The sequence below is a fragment of the Heteronotia binoei genome, chromosome 3 (assembly GCF_032191835.1).
Source record: "Heteronotia binoei isolate CCM8104 ecotype False Entrance Well chromosome 3, APGP_CSIRO_Hbin_v1, whole genome shotgun sequence".
NCBI lineage: Eukaryota > Metazoa > Chordata > Lepidosauria > Squamata > Gekkonidae > Heteronotia > Heteronotia binoei.
This window is the reverse complement of record NC_083225.1, coordinates 175,755,546-175,772,379: the sequence shown is the minus strand read 5'-3', so window position 1 is coordinate 175,772,379 and position 16,834 is coordinate 175,755,546. Positions and strand designations below refer to the sequence as shown.

The 16,834-nt window shown below is 44.2% G+C and overlaps 1 protein-coding gene across 1 annotated transcript in view; it reads right to left on the bottom strand.

Moving 5' to 3' along the window:
- Positions 1–379: 379 nt before the first annotated feature.
- MRE11 (MRE11 homolog, double strand break repair nuclease) overlaps positions 380–16,834 on the bottom strand; it is a 47,423-nt gene continuing 30,968 nt past the window's right edge. Inside the window, exons 17-20 of the mRNA XM_060234926.1 lie at positions 10,662–10,720; positions 8,910–8,974; positions 7,941–8,019; positions 380–2,992 (exon numbers count right to left, since the gene is read on the bottom strand). Coding sequence (XP_060090909.1) covers positions 2,939–2,992; positions 7,941–8,019; positions 8,910–8,974; positions 10,662–10,720 — 257 coding nt within the window. The 3' untranslated portion in view covers positions 380–2,938. The remainder of the gene's footprint in view (positions 2,993–7,940; positions 8,020–8,909; positions 8,975–10,661; positions 10,721–16,834) is intronic.

Below are 16,834 nucleotides of genomic sequence, written 5' to 3'. Positions count from 1 at the left end.
AAATCAAAAGGGCTCTATGGGGGAAAGCGGGGAAGAACCACAGCTCTTGGACATATACTTGCCCTTTCTGTTGGTGGTTCACAAGATCCAAGCCATTTGCTCGTTTCACATTTATGAAATTGGTGCTTGTAAAAGCACATGAAAGATCCCTGTTACTAATGTGAATGGGGGAACACTGCTCACATGTATGCATCAGCAAGGAAGACTGTGATGGGGCTCACTAGTGACAGTCTGTAGACTCTGGCAGATGCCCCTCCGTTACCCACAATGCCCATCAGCATACTACATTCCCACAGGCACGGCTGTCTCTTGTTAAAACCTTCATACCTAGGATCAACAGGTACATTCCGCTAACAAAGCAGACACTTCAAAAGGTGAATAGGAGAATACATTTGTAATATTTTTATTCATTTACACAACCAGTCATAAGTATCGGGTTTTCATAAGCCAGACCCCTTATACATGAAAAACATACACAACTTGCATGCACTGCCCATGGTCCTTCATAAAGCCGCCTTTAGAAGGAAAAACATTTAATATCACACCTAGTAAGCCATAACAGATAGTGATCCTGGTAAGACCTCTTTACTTCTAGGCAAGGGCAAAGTCTAATTAAAACATAGTTACAAGAAAGTACTTTTGTATCCATGACCTCCTATCTGCCAGTGAGGGCCAAACTCACAGACCAGGCAGGAAACAAATACGATTCATTTTGATACGCACGGATACTGACTTCCATTTTGAAATCGCCATTTTGTGTTATGTAGGTAGGAAGGTAGTATTCCCCATCTCTCCAGCAGGCAACCCAATATTAATCCATTTCCATATGGACTCCTGACCCACACCAGTCAGCAAACAGCGATGGCTTCTCAGGCTGTGTGGGGCAGCCTTCTCTCCCTTCTGAGTGTTCGGTGATGGAAGTTTTAGTGGCAGCCCTGCTTTTCCTCTGAATGTTTTCAGAAGGGCTGCACACAGGGCAATAGAACCTGACACTCATCTATATTTCAGCTACTGCGTGTAACAGGCAAGGGAAGGCCAAAACAGAAAATGAAAACAACCCTGAAGAACCCAAAGACAAGGCACCTTATTTTAGATGCAATAGCTACTGCACATTTCCTCTTATTGCAACATAATCATCTTCATTAAAGGCCTCTAATATGCTTCCTTGTTGAACCGTAACAAACTAACAATCCTGAATATTCTAAAACACAGATAAATGTTGATCTAGGAGAGAGAAATATAAAAATATAAGAAAACCACCAGCCTTTTACACGCACTTGTTTCCCAACCCATTTTTCCCAGGATGGTTAAAATATCTATAAAAATACAACAGGGACTTTCCATATGAAAATATATCATATCACTTCAAACCGATCCACTACAATGGGTTGGAAATGAACCTCAGGCAGTCCCTTGTTATACTGCTTTCCCCCAAATTATTGAAACAACAGAAGTTATTTGGGACAGGGAACAAAGCAGAGGTACCTGAAAGTAAGAAATGGTTGCTGAGTGCTGGCACGTTTGGACCATCTCTCAGTTAACTGCTTTTGACCCACACTGTAAAACTCATGCTAACATCTTTTAACTGCAGACATCCAACCAGTATTTTTTAGCTCCATGAAGACAACCTGCCTTTGGGATTCCCAGAGAAACACTTCTGTGCATCCATACTCCTACAGCTATGTATATGCTCTCTGTATGTGCAGCCCTTCATATCAAAAAGTGCTTTATAAGGGCATAAACGGCTTCACAAGAAGAATCAAACACTATTTCAGAACAGAGCCAGATTTGAGTTAAACAGATGCTGTATGTGGAGTCATTTTAAAGTTATACACAATCCTTTCCCTGACTGAAATGTGTAAGGCATGGGCAGCAAGAACGAGGCCTGTTCACAAACTCAGGCATCCAAATATAAAGAGCAAACTATAGTTTGCTGCTAGACAGAAGAGCCTGCGGATACTCAGGCTTATGCCCCCTCCATTCCCACAGGGCAGTCAATAATGGGTTGGGCTGCTGCTTTTTGCAACAAACAGCTTGCCAATTACTTCCAAAATGACCATTAAGACTACAAACAGTAGCTTATAGGGGAAGCATAAAGCGAAGCCTGCCAGTTTGGATATGTTAGCAAACCATGATTTGGGACAAAAGCCTGTGAGCCCAAAGACCTTTCAGGGCTCTTTTGCATACTGGGTTGGATCCTACAGATCATCTCCACCAGCAGAGTGGATTTTCTTCATCCCTCCCCTCCTGCTGCGGTCCAAAATAGCCTCCTCAAATGTTACCCCAGGGGCAATCCTCAAGAGAAGCATGAAGGAGAAATCAGAGGCCTGCAGTGGGAGGGGAGAATCAAAGATCACACCTTCCCTTCTGTTTAAGCAAACCTCTGCAGGATTTAACCCTATGGGTTGACACTATTCTTGACCTCTGTCACATACACAGTTCTAATTTATCCTCTCATAATATTAAGAGGGGGAGGGGCTTTAATGTTTCTGTGCAATAGGAAAAAAAAGATACCCAATTGTCTTGACAGATTTTCTTCATCTTTTTTTTTAAAAAAAATAGGTTTTGCTATTGGAGACAGTAATTTCTAATAGAGTATTCCAGGGGTGGCCAACGGTAGCTCTCCAGATGTTTTTTTGCCTACAACTCCCATCAGCCCCAACCATCAGCCATGCTGACTGGGGCTGATGGGAGTTGTAGGCATAAAACATCTGGAGAGCTACTGTTGGCAACCCCTGGAGTATTCTCAAGCACTTCAAGTGTTACTGAATAGACAGGTTCCATAGCAACTAATCTTCCATGAAGGAAGCAAAACATTTCCAAGAAACATGTAACGAACAGTGAAATGGTATGCAAAGAGCTGAATATTTCTCGTGATTCCTTTAAAAGATGTGGAAAAGATCTGTTTCCTTCCCCCCATGTACAATGGACTGTGAAGTTATCGTCTGTTTCTTCTTGAAGCAGAAGTACCCTTGAATGGGTCAAACTCGTCCTGTAAATGAAGAGAGATTTTATTAAACCATGAACTGCATCAAGGAGCACAACCTATAAGACGACCTGAACAAATCAGCATGAACCCCCGCCCCCTCAAGGTACTACTAACACAATGCAGTTCAGAAGGCATTATGCAATCTCCACTGAAAGGCACTGCTACAGGACTCAACAAGCAAACAGTATGACATGCAAGCAGGGATGCATAAGGCTCCTGGGGGCAGGAAATACCATCTGCTCCCCACTGTCTCCCAATCTTTTTGCCTTCTCCCTTGGCCCATTCTCCACCCAAAGGGTAATGATTAACACGTGGAATTCACTGCCGCTGGAGATGGTGGCGGCTGCAAACATAGGCAGCTTCAAGAAGGGATTGGATAAACATATGCAGCAGAGGTCCATCAGTGGCTATTAGCCACAGCCTATTGTTGGAACTCTCTGTCTAGGGCAAGTGATACTCTGTGTTATTGGTTCTTGGGGGGGGGTGGGAACAGTGTGAGGACTTCTAGTGTTCTGGCCCCACTGATGGACCTCCTGATTGCACCTGGGTTTCTTGGCCACTGTGTGACACAGAGTGTTGGACTGGATGGGCCATTGGCCTGATCTAACATGGCTTCTCTTATGTTATGTTCTCACCTGTCCCCTTTTTCTCCTTTCTCCCTCTCCCCCATGAGCCCTTTCTCTCTTCATTTCTCCATCCCTGACACTTTCCTTGCCTCTCCCTGCTCCCCCACTGGCCCTCTCATCTCCCTTTCCCACCCCAACACTACTTCTTCCCTATCCCTCCACCACTGTGCTCTCTCCATTTTGCTGCCCCGCTTTATTTCCTCTCTCTGGGTCCCTTTACTAGCTCTTTCATTCCTAGTCTTGTGATGGGGTCACTTAACACCCAAGAATGCCATCCATGATCTCACAGGGTCTCACTAGAACTTGGTCAGGAGGGACTATCCATTTGGGGAACATTTTACTACCCCCTTGCCATTTAAAAAAACAATACTTAATGGATTTTTCTGAGAAGTCCGTCTGCATGTCCACTAGACTTTTTTAGAACCCATTATGGTCAAGAGTGAAGGGGCCCACGAAGACTGATTGGGAGGGAATTATCCTCCCTCACACTGCTTGAATGCACGCGCACACACACGCGCGCGAGGGAGCCACAAACTGAATCAGACCATTGGTCCATCTAGGTCAATCCTGAGCCCTGAATGCAGGGGAAGGCTGGATAAAAATCTAACAAAATCAATAAATACTGTCTACTCAGACAGGCAGAGGCTCTCAAGGAACTCAGGTCAAGGGCTTTTGCATCAGCTACCATCTTTAACCTTTTGATTCTAAAGGAGGATTTATACCCCACCCTTCTCTCATAGCTCTGGCAGAGGTTGTCCTTGAAAGGGCAGCTGTTGTGAGAGCCCTCTCCAGCCCCACCCACCTCACAGGGTGTCTGTTGTGGGGGAGGAAGGTAAAGGAGATTGTGAGCTGCTCTGAGACTCTTCGGAGTGGAGGGCGGGATATAAATCCAATATCTTCATCTACCTCACAGGGTGTCTGTTGTGGGGGAGGAAGGTAAAGGAGATTGTGAGCCGCTCTGAGACTCTTTGGAGTGGAGGGTGGGATATAAATCCAATATCTTTATCTACCTCACAGGGTGTCTGTTGTGGGGGAGGAAGGTAAAGGAGATTGTGAGCCGCTCTGAGACTCTTTGGAGTGGAGGGTGGGATATAAATCCAATATCTTTATCTACCTCACAGGGTGTCTGTTGTGGGGGAGGAAGGTAAAGGAGATTGTGAGCCGCTCTGAGACTCTTCGGAGTGGAGGGCGGGATATAAATCCAATATCTTCTTCTTCTTCTCTGAATCAGAGACATAGAGCGGCTTACAATCTCCTATATCTTCTTCCCACACAACAGACACCCTGTGAGGAGGGTGGGGCTGAGAGAGCTCTCTCCCAGTAGCTGCTGGGCCCTTCTGCATACTAAGCAGAAGCTCTACCTGAGCCACAGTCTCATACAACTAGATTTGAGTCCAGTTACACTTTAGAGACCAATAAGATTTTTGGGGTTTAAGCTTTCGAGAGTCAGAGCTCCCTTTGCCAGCTATCTGGTGAAGGGAGCTTTGGCTCTTGAAAACTCAAGGCACCCAAAATAGAGTTGGACTCTAAGGTGCTACTAGAGGGCTTGAATCTAGCTGTTTTACTGCGGACAAACATGGTTACTCTCTGAGATGTATGAAGAAGACGACGACTGCAGATTTATACCCCGCCCTTCTCTCTGAATCAGAGTCTCAGAACGGCTTACAACCTTCTTTAACTCCTTACCCCACAACAGACACCCTGTGAGGTGGGTGGGGCTGGGAGAGAGCTCTCTCAGAAGCTCCCCTTTCAAGGACAAACTCCTACGAGAGCTAAGGCTAACCCAAGGCCGTTCCAGCAGCTGCAGGTGAAGGAGTGGGGAATCAAACCCGGTTCTTCCAGATAAGAGTCTGTGCACTTAACCACTACACCAAATTGGCTCTCTACAGTTCCAAGAGAATTAGTTAAAAGAAACTACCTAACCATTAACTTTTAAAGAATTCCTGCTAGGCAAATCCATACGCTGACAGAAAAAAACGATTATTTCCCTTTATATCATTACTTGCATTAACAAGACACACGTTAGGAATCTATCATTTATCTGGGTGCCAGAAGCAACAGGCTTCCCGCTTGACAGGTGATTTTTCAAGGTGCCAGTCCCCCTGTGGCACTTGATGCTCTGAGCCACTGGTGCATGTAATGAATGAGACTTCACCAGATGGAGATCAGACTGGTTGGGGACCTCTACACACATTCCGGCAGCAACAGGAGCATAACGAGATCTCCAGCAAACACAGCAGCTTTGCTGTCGACAAATCAATAGCTGGAAGCAGTTCTCTGCTGGAAACTGCTTGAAAAGCTAAAGGCTCTGCAATGCGCTTACAACCAGAGAGGGCCACAAGGGAATGCTCTCAAGAATACACCATCCAGGCCACTTGGATTCCAGCACCCTCATTCCCTAGAGCCAGGAACTCAGGATGATGCAAACTCAATATGTAAAATCCTGAACCAAGTTTGAGTCCAGCGGCACCCTTTAAGACCAACTAAGTTTTATTCAAGGGAGAAGCTTACATGTGCAAGTACACAAAAGCTTCAATAAAAGCTTCATTGGTCTTAAAGGTGCAACTGGACTCATACTTTGTTCTGCTGCTTCAGAACAACGTGGCTACCCAAATTGAATGTAAAATCGTAGTTATCATAGGTCTTCTGTCTTAAAGGTCCAATAATGAGCCTGCACCCCAAATCTCCAGGAATTTCCCAAGCTGGAGTTGGCAACCCTATTGGGAGGGTGCATTACATTACTGTTAGAAGGAGAAAACAGGAAAGTTGTGTTCCAAGGGCAGAAATTCTTGGATCCACAGAAACATTGCTCTTGAGCCAAGCCATCACATGGACATTTTTTAAACACTGTTCATTTCAAACAAATTACCAAATCAAAGAATAATAATAAAAATGCAGTTTAAAACAAACCAAACTCCCTCCGATATATTCAACAGAGGAAGAAACCTAGCAACCAATTTCATCCAACAGGAGCCACAACATACAACCAAAACTGCCCTCTAGTAAACTCAAAAGACTAAATACCTGCTTAAGAAAAAGGTCTTCGCAACATGCCCGAACAGCACAGAATTCCTGAGATTTGCGGTGATTGCCAAAACTGTACTAGCCATTGAGAGAACCTTGGCCTCTAATAAAAGTGGATCATGCAGAAAGGACTCACACTGCAAGACTCAGTGACAGGAAAGGAAAATCTACTACAATACCTTGTCCCAAACAGAGCCAGTTTGGTGTAGTGGTTAAGTGCGTGGACTCTTATCTGGGAGAACCGGGTTTGATTCCCCACTCCTCCACTTGCAGTTGTAAGAATGGTCCTGGGTCAGCCATAACTCTTGCAGCCCCACCTACCTCACAGGGTGTCTGTTGTTGGGAGGGGGGGAGGTAAAGGAGATTGTGAGCCCCTCTAGGACTCTAAGATTCGGAGTGTAGGATGGGGTATAAAATCCAGTATCATCATCTTCTAAATATTACCCCTAAATTCTTGGGCAACATCATCATCAACACAGAATACAGCCCCCTCTTGAACACATGAAGCTGCCTTATATCGGACTGCTCTGGAGCCCAAACAGGCTCGGGAGTGAAGCATGGGGAAAATGAAGCAATTCAGCCTTCCCTCCTGCATCATTGTCCCAAGCCAAAATGGCATGGTGGGTGGCAGCTGTTTGCAGTAACATGGGACTCCATATGCACTGACTGCAGCACACTGGAGCAAACAGCAACCCCAATTGCTGTTTCTGTTCGGGAAAATGGCTTGGGAGGGAAGCCCCTCTTCCTCCTTGCTGCACCCTAGAGCCCATCTGGACCCTAGAGCATTTGGAAACCTTAGTGGCCCCTCCCCTAGCATCACATGTGATTGCAAATTGGGTCAGACACCTCCAACTCAACTTGCGCTGGATTTTAGCAAAATCCCCTACCAATCGTCTAGTTTGGCCCTATGAAACCTGGAGAAGCAGAACGGCAGTCATCTGACAGAGAACACAAAAGGCTGCCTCCCTCCGTACTCCGAGGTGGTACACCAGTCCCCTTTCAATCAGCTATTGTGAGGCTCCTCTGAATCTACACTCTGACCTGGACTTGAATAGGGAAGGTTGTACATAAGTATTCTGAGAAGAGATGAGAAGACAAAGAACAAAGCGGGCTGAATCATGCCTTTTTCCATACAGCCGAGCTCTTTGAGTTTCTCCTTTCACCTGCTATTGATTCTGTTTTAAAGAGAAGGCTAACAGAAGCACAGAGAAAGGTGGGTGAAAAATGTAGAAACAAAGAAGTCCACTTTTTTTTTTGCATACGCATGCAAGGAAGCAGGGCAAGGGAGAATCTTTTTATACCTCATCGGACAGAACCTCAGCTCTTCTCGCTGCTTGGCTCTGAGAACTTCTTTTGCTGGATGCCGCCGAGGTCGATAATCTAAGCATAAAAAACAAAGGACAGTTTCAGATAGGCAGCTGGGTGGATCTGCAGCAGAAGAGCAAGCTTCCAGCCCAGGAGTACCTTAAAGAGCAACAAGATTTCCATGGTATAATCTCCAAAGATCGCACCACAACCAAAGCAGGCCCTTTATAACACTGACTTAGGTAGCTGTTTAGGAAGAGGTTGGAAGCAGTTTGGCAAACCACTAGACAGAAAGTTTTTCAAATATGCTAGATACAGTATATTTAGTTTCCTCATATGAATTCTCATTCGTGTAACCACCAGACACTCGCAGGTTTGACTGGCAAACACAGAATTTGCAGCCAAGACAACAAGGGGTTTTTGGTGACATTGAGGAATGAAAATAAAAGCTCTCAAAAGTGACTACGTTCTTCACAAACTACCAAAGTCAAAAAGCTAAAGTCAAAGGTTGCTGGATTGGCAAAGGGAGGCATCCAAAGGGAGATGTCGAGCTTGCAAGGAAAATCACTGGGCTACCCATCTCATAATCTTGTAACTCTAATGCAGGCACTGGGAGAGGCTGCCTAATCTTTTCTCCACCCAGTAAATCTCCACTCCAAATCCCCTCCTTAGGGCAATTTTTAATTTTTTCTTCTTCTAAAAATCCCCAAAGTGGGGAAAACATCTCTGGACAAGGCACTTGCAAGCAAGAATCTGTGAACTCAGTGAGACACCAGTTTGCAGAGATAAAATCATTTCATGTTCATAGCACTGCCGTTCCCCCCACAAGACCAAGCCACTGAGATCAGTTCTTAAAATAGAAGTATGGGTCTAATCAAGGTTAAAGCTTCACAATTCCTCATACTTTGCCTCAGGAAGCGCCCCTCAGTCACACATCAAAACAACCTGGAAATGAGGGTACTAACCTTTGATCTGCTGTGGAAGAAGTAAAAGACACTTCTTCCAGATCAGAGTCATCATCTTCAATTACCTGGAAAGGGCAGAAAGGAAAAGCAGCATTATTATTAATCAGATCCTGGTTTTTGATCCACTCCAGTGGTTCTTAACCTTTAATGCACTACCGCTGAACAAGCACGCATCATCAAATACACCTCCCCCCTGCCCCTGAGCTGTTAAGTAAAATATTAGGACACTGAAACGGCACACTTTACTGGCATAGGTTTAAGAGAATTAAACAGGCTTTTTAAAAAACTGCCATTTTTAAAATTTCAACCTGACTGGCAATTTCTGGAGAACCCGGTTTTCCCCTTAGTATCTGTTGTCTTCTTTTCAGATGCTTACAACATATGCTTAATCTCATGGATGGATAGAGTTTGATCCCTTTATAGTAGGTGTTTTTTAAGCACCTGGGGAAGAAATCTTAGGACCTGAGATTTCACCCTCAGGACAAAGTAAGCATGATTTTAAAAAATAAACAATCTCCCCTATGCCAGCTATCAGGAGACAAGTGGGAAGAAGGGGCTGCCCCTAAAATCCCAAGTGCCCACCATTTCCCCTGCAAAGTTCTGAATGCCCCCCAAAGAGCAGCAGACTGACCCCCCCTGTATGATCCCCAGTTGCTGACCTCACTGGTCTTGCAGAGACAAATACCAAAATGTGGTTGAAATTTCTTCTCTGTTAAACTGCCACTGCTCAGCTTGTGATTCCTGTCTGTAAAGTCTCTTGCTCTGCTACTTACAGTCCTACTGTTTATGCTGGTAAAACCACAACTCTTCCAATCTTCTCTTTGGAGAGCCAGTTTGGTGTAGTGGTTAAGTGTGAGGACTCTTATCTCGGAGAACCAGGTTTGATTCCCCACTCCTCCACATGCACCTGCTGGAATGGCCTTGGGTCAGCCATAGCTCTGGCAGAGGTTGTCCTTGAAAGGGCAGCTGCTGTGAGAGCCCTCTCAGCCCCACCCACCTCACAGGGTGTCTGTTGTGGGGGAGGAAGGTAAAGGAGATTGTAAGCCACTCTGTGTCTCTGATTCAGGGAGAAGGACAGGTTATAAATCTGCAATTCTTCTTCTTCATTCTTTGATGTCACACGACTTCCTATCATATGTCTGCAGCTCAGGAAGACCCAGCTTTGGAAACGCTGAAGACCACTGCAATAAGGTATCAGCTGTGTTTTAGACCAGAGGTCCCCAACCTTTTTGCCACCAGGGACCAGTTTTGTGGAAGACAATTTTTCTACGGATCAGGGTGGGGGGTGGGGGTTGATGGTTTCAGGATGATACAATTGTGCACTTTATTTCTATTAGTTTGGTGTGGTGAAGTGTGCGGACTCTTATCTGAGAGAACCGAGTTTGAATTTCCACTCCTTCACTTGCAGCTGCTGGAATGACCTTGGGTCAGCCACAGCTTTCACAGAGCTGGCCTTGAAAGGGCAACTGCTTGTGAGAGTTCTCTCAGCCCCACCTACCTCACATGGTGTCTGCTGTGGGGAAGGAAGGTAAAAGAGATTGTGAGCTTCTCTGAGACTCTAAAATTCGGAATGGAAAGCACGATTTAAATCCAATGTCATCTTCTTCTTCTTATTATTATTATTACTACATTGTAATATATAACGAAATAATTACACAACTCACGGCCCCATTGCTAACAGGCCAATGACCGATACCGGTCCATGGCCTGGAGGTTGGGGACCCCTGTTTTAGTCTGTTACCCACTACCTACCTCTGAATAACTCTTGGCAGGAATGTTCCGGGAGGGCTGCTGCCTTGATGATTTAAAAGCTAGAACCAAATAGAGCAAGAGAAAAAAAATTAGTGTAGACTGTCATATGCACTAAGCTCTGCTGCGGAATTTACAATACCAATACAATTGGAGCAGTTTGCAAAGTCCAGGAAGACTGTAAGTAAACAGTTAAAAATAAAAAAGTATATATTGTTATTGCAAAAAGGAAAGACTACAGCTGCATTTGAACAGCAAACGTAAACTGCCGTTAAGTTGAAATGAGTATAAGCTCAACGTCTCGCATGCCAAACTCCCCTCTTGCACGAAAGGGAATAGGGAAGGAATGAGGAACACAGTAACAAGTCAGCTTTCTGCACATTTGAATTTAATGGTGTTTAAGAGCTATCTGATCCCACCTGGGTTTTCAAAGTCAAAAACGCTCTTGGACTCCTCAACAACTGCAAATTAGACCACACAAACCCTCATAAAATGCATATTACATTAGCAGTTGTGCTTAACAGCAGAGATTACATTTCACTCACTGATTAAATGTGGCACTGAGTAACGCCCACAGTTTGGGAAAAAAAACACACGTAAGAAGCATCAAGCATTGTGAGAGGAAAGGCTGATGGAAAGAAACTCTGTGGTGAAATTAAGGATACTTGACTGATACAGTGACTATTTTTGAACAGAATGTCAAGGCTCCTGGTTTTATGAACAACTGCTATTGTAGACTTTCAAGACTTTGTGGAGGGAGGGCTGTAATTAAAACAAAAAAAAAAGATGCCTAAATTAGACACTGTGGATGTTTAGCAGCTTTCACTGGAGAATGGTTGTCACCAGATAACAGATTTGATGAGCTAACATCAAAAACATTAAAAAAAATCATTTCCAAAGTCACTAAGAAACAAGACTCAATAATACACATCAAACAGTCAACTGATTATAGTAATTAATGGGGGAAACGGATGCATTTGCAAGACTACTGGAAAATAAAGTAAACTGAACAAGAACAGGGAAGAGAGAGTCTTGAAATATTTGCATGTTAAACTTACCCAGTAATATTTTCATATAGTTCTAAGTAATCTTGTTTGTTTTGTGTTTTTTTGGCATCAAGTTGCAGCCAACTTATGGTGACCCCCTATGGGTTTTCAAGGCAAGAGCCATTCAGGTGGTTTGCCACTGTATACTGACCCTGGTATTCCTTGGTGATTTCCCTTCTGAACAATGACCGGGGCTGACCTGTTTAGCTTCCAAGGTCTGAAGGGACTTGGCTAGCCTGGAACATCCAGGTCAGGACAATCTTTACTTGTAGTAGCCCTGATAGATTTGTACATCAAATGTTACCACTATAATTCGGAGTTATGTCAGCATTCCAGTATATCTAAGGGGCCTATCCTAACTTAAAGAATTCCATATGAGAGAAGGAGGAAGATATTGGATTTATATCCCGCTCTATACTCTGAATCTCAAGAGTCTCAGAGTGATCACAATCTCTTTTACCTTCCCTCCCCCTGCCCCACACACCCCTCTGTGAGGTAGGTGAGGCTGAGAGAGCTCTCACAGAAGCTGCCCTTTCAAGGACAGCTCTGCGACAGCTATGGCTGACCCAAGGCCATTCCAGCAGCAGCAAGTGGAGGAGCGGGGAATCAATCCTTGTTCTCCCACTTAAGAGTCTGCGCACTTAACCACTACACCAAACCGGCTGAAGATTTTTACTTGTAGTAACCCTGAAAACTGACTGTTTACGGGATCTCCTTGCTATCTCTTAGTATAGCATACAAAACAGTTTCCATGGTGTCATCTTACACAGTTCTTGAAAGCCAAGTACTGTAGCATCTCAACCCAAAGACCCATTTCTGAAAATGCAAGGCAGGAAAAGTCTGATCTTCATTACTAATGACATGCGCAGGAATACACTGAGCTGTGGCTCAGTGCTTGAGCATCTGCTTTGTATGCAGAAGGTCCCAGGTTCAACCCCTAACATTACTCCAGTTGAATGAATCAGATACTAGGTGATGACAAAGACTTCTGTCTAAGACCCTGGAGAGCCACTGCCAGTCTGAATAGACAATAGGCACCAGGATGGACCAAATGGTCTCATTCAGAATAAAGCTGTTTCAGGTGTTACTGTGTTCATGTGAAACACTCCTCATAACTTAACTGTGGGGGTTGAGGGGCTAGGAGTGGGACTGCACCTTCCGTCTCAACCTCTTCCAACCACTCTATTGTGATTTCCATGATTAATGCTTAACCCTAAGATGAAGAACAGTCATGGTTAACACTAACCGGGTCTGAAAGCTGAGGTTAAAGCCAAACTCGAGCAAGCTGCTCGATGGCTGAGTTAACGTAAGTTTGGATCCTGGTTAAGACTAGTAGTTTGAGGGAATTCAAGCTAGAGAGGGAAAGAACATACAAAAGGAAGCACATCAGCTCTGCTGCCTGTTCTGAATGCTTTAGCCACAAAAACAGTATATATAGATCATCCCTGGTTAGAAATACAAGGAACAAGTTTGGAGGAACCTTGACGTACCTGCATCAGTGTATCTAATTCTGAACTGGGCCACACAGCGTGGATCAAAAAAATCCACAGGATGGGGGCAAAGGGCAGAAAGGGGTATTGTTCTGTAAGTCTGGGGGAAACTCCAGGTTTGTAGAATAATATGAAATATAACAATATATTTGGAGTTAGAGAAACCCGGAATTGTAGAATCAACGTCTGCTACTTCAAGACAAGTGTGCTACTGAGATACCATGAGATTACACTGTGAGAGCTTGACAGATGTTTTGGAGGCTGTTAACCTCCAACGCTTCTGAGCATTCCAAACCTTTGTTAGTGCCAGGGGAGAGAAATAGGCTTTAAAAGTTAGCAGGGAGAGCTTGGAGGGGGGAGAAACAGAAAAGGTCAAAAAGGAAAGTTTGAAGATGAGAGGAAAAGAACAGGTGAGGGAAGAGGCACAGGCTGCCAGGCAGAGACAGAAAATGGCAGGTTGGGTATGTGTTAGAGAAGGAAAGGGGAATGCAGGTACTGCTGGGGGGGAGGAGGAGAGGAAGAGAGATGGGGGGAGGGACACATGAGATCCCCCAGTCCCACAAGTCCCCTGTAGATCTCCCACCTGCTGCCTTCTAGAGTCCTTCTCTCCCCCACCCTCTATATTTCATTTTACGGCTTGGAATTCCCAACAGATCGATACATTTCCACGGGACATTTCTAGATGCTAGGAGGACTTATAGAAGTACTCCTGTTCCATTAAGTCCTAGTACAGAAAGCAGCCCTTAGATATTTCAGTCAGCTTCAGTGAAGCTTTTTCATCTTTTAACCAAATAGGTTTGTTGTTTTTTTAAAAAAAAAGTTGACTAATTTGCTCTCAACAGCCTTCACTTAGCTACCCAACTTTTCACAGAGCAGGGGAGGGGCCACAATGGTGCAGTGGTCAGGCTGAAAAAATTATTCAGCCCCACTATTAGAGTGGCTCTTTGTTCTGAACAAACTGTCCATTTCTCCCTCTCTTAAAAAAAAAAAAAAAAAACCTCAGAGGCAGGCTCATTTTCAAATCAATCTGAAGCCGAAATCCTGGCCGCTCTTAAATGTATAAAGTGCGCCTCTCGTTTGTGTGCTTCTCTTTGGCAAGACCGCCTCACTCTTTGTGAAATTGAAACCAAAATTCTGAATGAGAGCCAAGTGCACCTTTACCCGGTTCCATTCTGACAGATATATTCCATTCATATTGGCATTTCCCCGTCCTCCCACCCCAACTCACTACTGAAATTATTTTGGCAAAGTATCTGCGCAAGTCAGAAGGTGCCAAATAAAATGCAGGGCACAATGTCCAATTTCGCACTAGACCTTTAATCCTAGTCTTGCCCTGTCCCCAAACTGACATTCTACACTAAAATCATAGAATTGTAGAGTCACAGAGTTGGTTTCTCTGATTCCAGTGTAGAATGTCAGTTTGGGGAAAGGGCTAAACCAGGATTAAAGGTCTAGTGCGAAATTGGTCAATGTCTTGTGTGCTGGGGTCAGAGCTCTTCACCTGGCACAGCTATCAACTAGCTAGCTGACGCTGCTCCTACACTCAACAGTTAACCAACGCATGACTTTTCATGTGCCATCCACACCTCTGCTGCTTATTCTGCTCATTGCAATACTTCTGGATTCTAAAAGCTTGGAAGAAAGGGCAATGCAGTCTCTGTGAAAGGAGATGGGAAAAAAGCTAGTATTCATTGAATACTTAATTTATTACACTTTTTGCTGGCCTTTCTCCAGTGGTAGACTCAAGGAAGCTTATGGCCATGCTGAAAAAACAGATAAAGGTAGAGGTAGTCCCCTGTGCAAGCACGGTGTCATTACTGACCCATGGGGCGATGTCACATAAGGATGTTTTCTTGGCAGACTTTTTGTGGACTGGTTTGCCATCGCCTTCCCCAATAACCTATACTTTACCCCCCAGCAAGTTGGGTACTCATTTTACCGACCTCAGAAGGATGGAAGGCTGAGTCAACCTTGAGCTGGCTACCTGAACCCAGCTTCCACTGGGATCAAACTCAGGTCGTGAGCAGAGCTTGGACCGCAGTACTGCAGAATACCACTCTGTGTCACAGGGCTTCTGAAAAAAGATAGCTTTCAACAATTTTAAAATTAGCAACATTTGCCAACATAATCAGCTACTACGCTATAACTGTCTTAATGACCAAACCTCCTAAACACAACTCAGTAGCATACACTCTCTTTTCAGAAGCTAACCATTTTGGTCTGCAAAACCTCCCCCCCCACACTAGATTAAGTCCAGTAGTACCTTAGAGAACAAAATTTTGAGAGTCAAAGCTTGCTAGTGAAGAGGGCTGTGACTCTCAAAAGCTTATACTCCAAAAATCTTGTTGGTTTCTAAAGTACTACTGTACTCAAATCTAATATACGCTCAGCTGAATGGTTCATTTACTACTTGATTTATACCTTGCCTTTCTCCCTCATGGGACCCCCAAGGAGGTTGTTCTTTCTCATTTCATCCTCATTACAATCCTAGGAAGTAATTTAGGCTGAAAGTGTGAGATTGTCACAAGGTAACCCAGCAAATTCCTGTAGAAGAGCAGGGATTTGAATTTGAATTTAAACCTGACACTCCAACCACTACACTGCACTGTCTATCAAGTTCAACCTTGCAAAGCTCATGAAAGACCAAAAGAATAGCTACCTTTCTGAAACCCTCAGAAAAAAGCCTTTCCACAATACAGTGGCTACTAGTGAAAAAGCCTAAGACTTGACCAGTGGCTGTTCCAATAAGCTAGCAGAAAGGAACACAACACACAAATCCTTTGGAAGAGAAAAGTTGCCACATAGCTGCAAAATAAGCAAAAAAAAAAGAGAGAGAGAGAGAGAGAGGAGATTTTTATAAGGATCTACCAAGCTAAGACTACAATCCTAAGAACTACAATTAGAGTGTAACTCCCACTGGAATGAGTTAGAATTATTTCTGAATAAACATGAATAGGTCAGGTACAGCTGCTGTCCCATGAAAACCTACTTGGAGGTGAGTTGAGGCTGAAACCAACGGCACATATTTCTGAGCAAATATGAACAAAGTTTAGATTATTCCCTTTGATTAGCCATTTCCTATTTGACTGAGATCTGACAATGATGTGTTTGGACTGCTACCCGCTTCAAATTCTTTGACAGGCATCCAAGTAAGTAAAACTTAACCACTGTTCACCACTTTTCGCAAACTGGAATATAACACCCTCTCTTAGCAGGGCAGAGCAAATCTCACAGAATGGACCTTCCCCTGTCCCTCCACAATCCTCCAAGCCCCTTGAATACCACTCCTGGCGCACCAGGGAACTCTCCCAGACAGCACTGCGGTCTGCACAGGGTGTAAATCAGCAGCATCTTCTCTGAGAGTTCCATTACACCAGCAGAAGAGCACCTTTGAATCCAACTTACTGGAAATTTGATAAGGTGGTGCTTGTGACAGAAAAAAAAAATAACTTATGAATCAATACAAAGATACCAGCTACCTTTAACTGAACAAAAGTTTCCTCCACTCTCCTGATACCAGCCACCTTTAATTTAACAAAAATTTCCTCCACTCTCCTGTCTATACCTCAGGTAGCTTAATGACGACTCTTCTCTTATCCCAACATGGATGCAAAAGAATCAAGTATTCTGATATTTCGCT